Raw genomic sequence first — 2,365 nt, 5'->3', positions numbered from 1 at the left:
TGGTAGCTGCCGCACTCCCTGGCTGTTCCAGCGGGGCCGGGGCCTACCGAAGGCTGTGACTCGGGGCAGGCTTGCTCACCCGTGAGCCTGGGCTGTAATGTCTCCCACTGATCTGCATCTGCCATTGCCCTGCAGCGGTGCAGCCGTGTTGATGGCTCTGTGCTGGTTTTCTCCCTTGCACCTCACCTCACCTCACACGTTCTCAGGTGATCCCCTCTCCCTGCCTGTGATCCCTTTTGCCTTAATCCCCAGAGGACTTGCGTTTATTCGGTGGTACTCCTAGATAGGTGTTCACTCCGCCTTTTACTCCTAATTATTCTGAACCTTTCACAGCTGAAGTTTTGCCTCTCTGTTAGAAAGGTACCCAGAGAGGAAGGGGAAAAAGCCTGCACAAGCACATCTCTTTGGGCTGCTGGGAGAGAGAAAGGGGATTAGCTTCTCTAGAGCAATTTGTGCACCTCTGCATCCTCTTGCCAGTGGTGGGCTCCTCTAACCTTCTGTTTCTGCTTTTCTTTCTCTCAAGAAAGAGAAATCCAAATCAAGTAGCAGCACTGCCCGAGAACCCAATGGCTTCCCAGCTGACACCTCTGCCAACTCCTCTCTCCTCCTGGAGTTCCAAGGTGAGTCTGGTTGAGCCCCCTTCAAGTTGGGGAAAGACTCTAAGGCCTTATAGAAGCTGGGATGTTGCTGGCTTATGTATGCTACTGGAGGGGCAGGGGTTCCCATTCCCACTTTGCAGTCCCTGCTGGGGAGAGGCCGGTAGCTGCCTACAGCTGAGCTTGCTGCTTCCAGCAGCGACTTGCGTGGACTTTAGGATGAAAGAGCAGAGGATACCCTTGACCTTCCTCTTGATCCCAGAGCACTGCAGCCAGCTGCAAGCAGGCCAGGCTCTGTGGTGGAGCCAAGCAAGGCTCAGGACAGCGCATAGACTTGTTGCTGGAGCAGAGCGTGTGCCTGTCCCCAGCCTCTCCACTCGGCTCTTGGTGCGGCCAGGGAAAATCGGGGAATGTGTTGGCACTTCCAGTAGATGCGGTGAGAAGGTTAGCGTTGCAGGTCTGCAGTTTGGGACCGCTTTGCCTGGAGCAGATGTGTGCCAGGATTGCCTCCCTGTCCGGAGGCAGGTGCTGAGCGTTGCTCCTGATGTCAGGTTGCTGCCTTGCGAACAGAAGAGGCACAAAACCCTGGTACACAGGCAAGAGGTCTCCTGCCTTCCAATGCCTGGGGCCGTCGCAAGCTGCAGACGTGTGATTTGGCAGTGCAGCGCTTTGTATCGCCCCTGTGCCTTCTGCTCGTTCTTTCCGAATAGCCCAGGGCCGCGCTCTGTCTGCTCAGACTCGTTCCCTGGGCAGAAACACCCCCTCACCTGTGGGCCACTTGTGTATCTGATGCCAGCCGTCTCCCGGCAGGGAGTCCTGTGCCCGGCAGCCCTTATGTTGACGGGTGACACTGTACTCTAACTGCCTCTGACTGCGCTCTTCCTTCTCCCCAAGACCCCGGCCCTCGGTGCCGCCCTTGGCTGCCTGTGCCCCTGAGTCAAGGTGCTCTTCTTCACTAGGTGCTGTTTCTGCAGATGAGAACAGCAACCAGAGCTCCCTGTCGGACGTCTACCAGCTCAAGGTGGACAGCAGCCCCAACTCCAGCCCCAGTCCTCAGCAGAGCGAGTCCATGAGTCCTGCCCACACGTCCGACTTCCGCACAGATGACTCGCAGCCACCCACACTGGGGCAGGAGACGCTGGAAGGTGGGTGCTGGGCTGGGAAGAGGGGAGGTGGATGGCTGGGCCCGGGGAAGGCCCTGCTGGAGCTGTTGCTTCTCCGGTGGGTGACTGAGGCACTGCTGGAAGTGGACAGGGAGACTTGTCTCTTCTGCTGGAGGTCTCCTCTCCTGGCTCAGCACCAAGGTGGGTGCTGCCGAGCTCCTGGGTCGGCAGTTTCGTTAACCCTTCTGTTCTCCCCAGAGCCCTCCCTGCCTTCCTCGGAAGTTGCAGACGAGCCTCCTACTCTCACAAAGGAAGAGCCAGTCCCCCTTGAGACTCAGGTAAGGGAAGGGGGATCGAAACCACATCTAAATGTGCACAGACCCAGCTTGGCCCTTTCACCATCATTGCTGCCCCTTGCAGCAGAATCATCTCGATGGATGGACTTGCTCTGCAGTCCCAAAGTGCCCTCCAGGCGCTCCCCAAACCTTCCGGCTTCCCAAGCTGTCCCCTCGTTCGGTTCAGGTGTTAAAATGTGAGGAAAGGACGTGGAGGTGGAGTAAAACAACGATTCTAGCTGACTTCGGGGCTGAAGTGGGTTCCCATTCCTGGTGCCCTGGGGCTTCGTTGCAAATGAAAGCCCGGGGTGTCCCCACAGCGTGACACAGC

General features: G+C 57.8%; 1 protein-coding gene across 1 annotated transcript; it reads left to right on the top strand.

Annotated features, from left to right (window-relative positions):
* Positions 1-523: 523 nt before the first annotated feature.
* On the top strand, positions 524-2,037 carry BCL7B (B-cell CLL/lymphoma 7B; the record flags this gene model as incomplete). Its single annotated transcript, XM_009582088.1, has 3 exons — positions 524-620; positions 1,571-1,741; positions 1,958-2,037. Coding segments are annotated over 3 exons (348 nt in total), but the record flags the coding sequence as incomplete, so codon positions are not given.
* Positions 2,038-2,365: the final 328 nt, after the last annotated feature.

Source organism: Fulmarus glacialis, unplaced genomic scaffold (genome assembly GCF_000690835.1).
Source record: "Fulmarus glacialis isolate BGI_N327 unplaced genomic scaffold, ASM69083v1 scaffold27287, whole genome shotgun sequence".
In the NCBI taxonomy this organism is placed as follows: Eukaryota; Metazoa; Chordata; class Aves; order Procellariiformes; family Procellariidae; genus Fulmarus; species Fulmarus glacialis.
The sequence above is the reverse complement of the archived record's forward strand: the minus strand, read 5'-3'. Positions and strand labels throughout refer to the sequence as shown.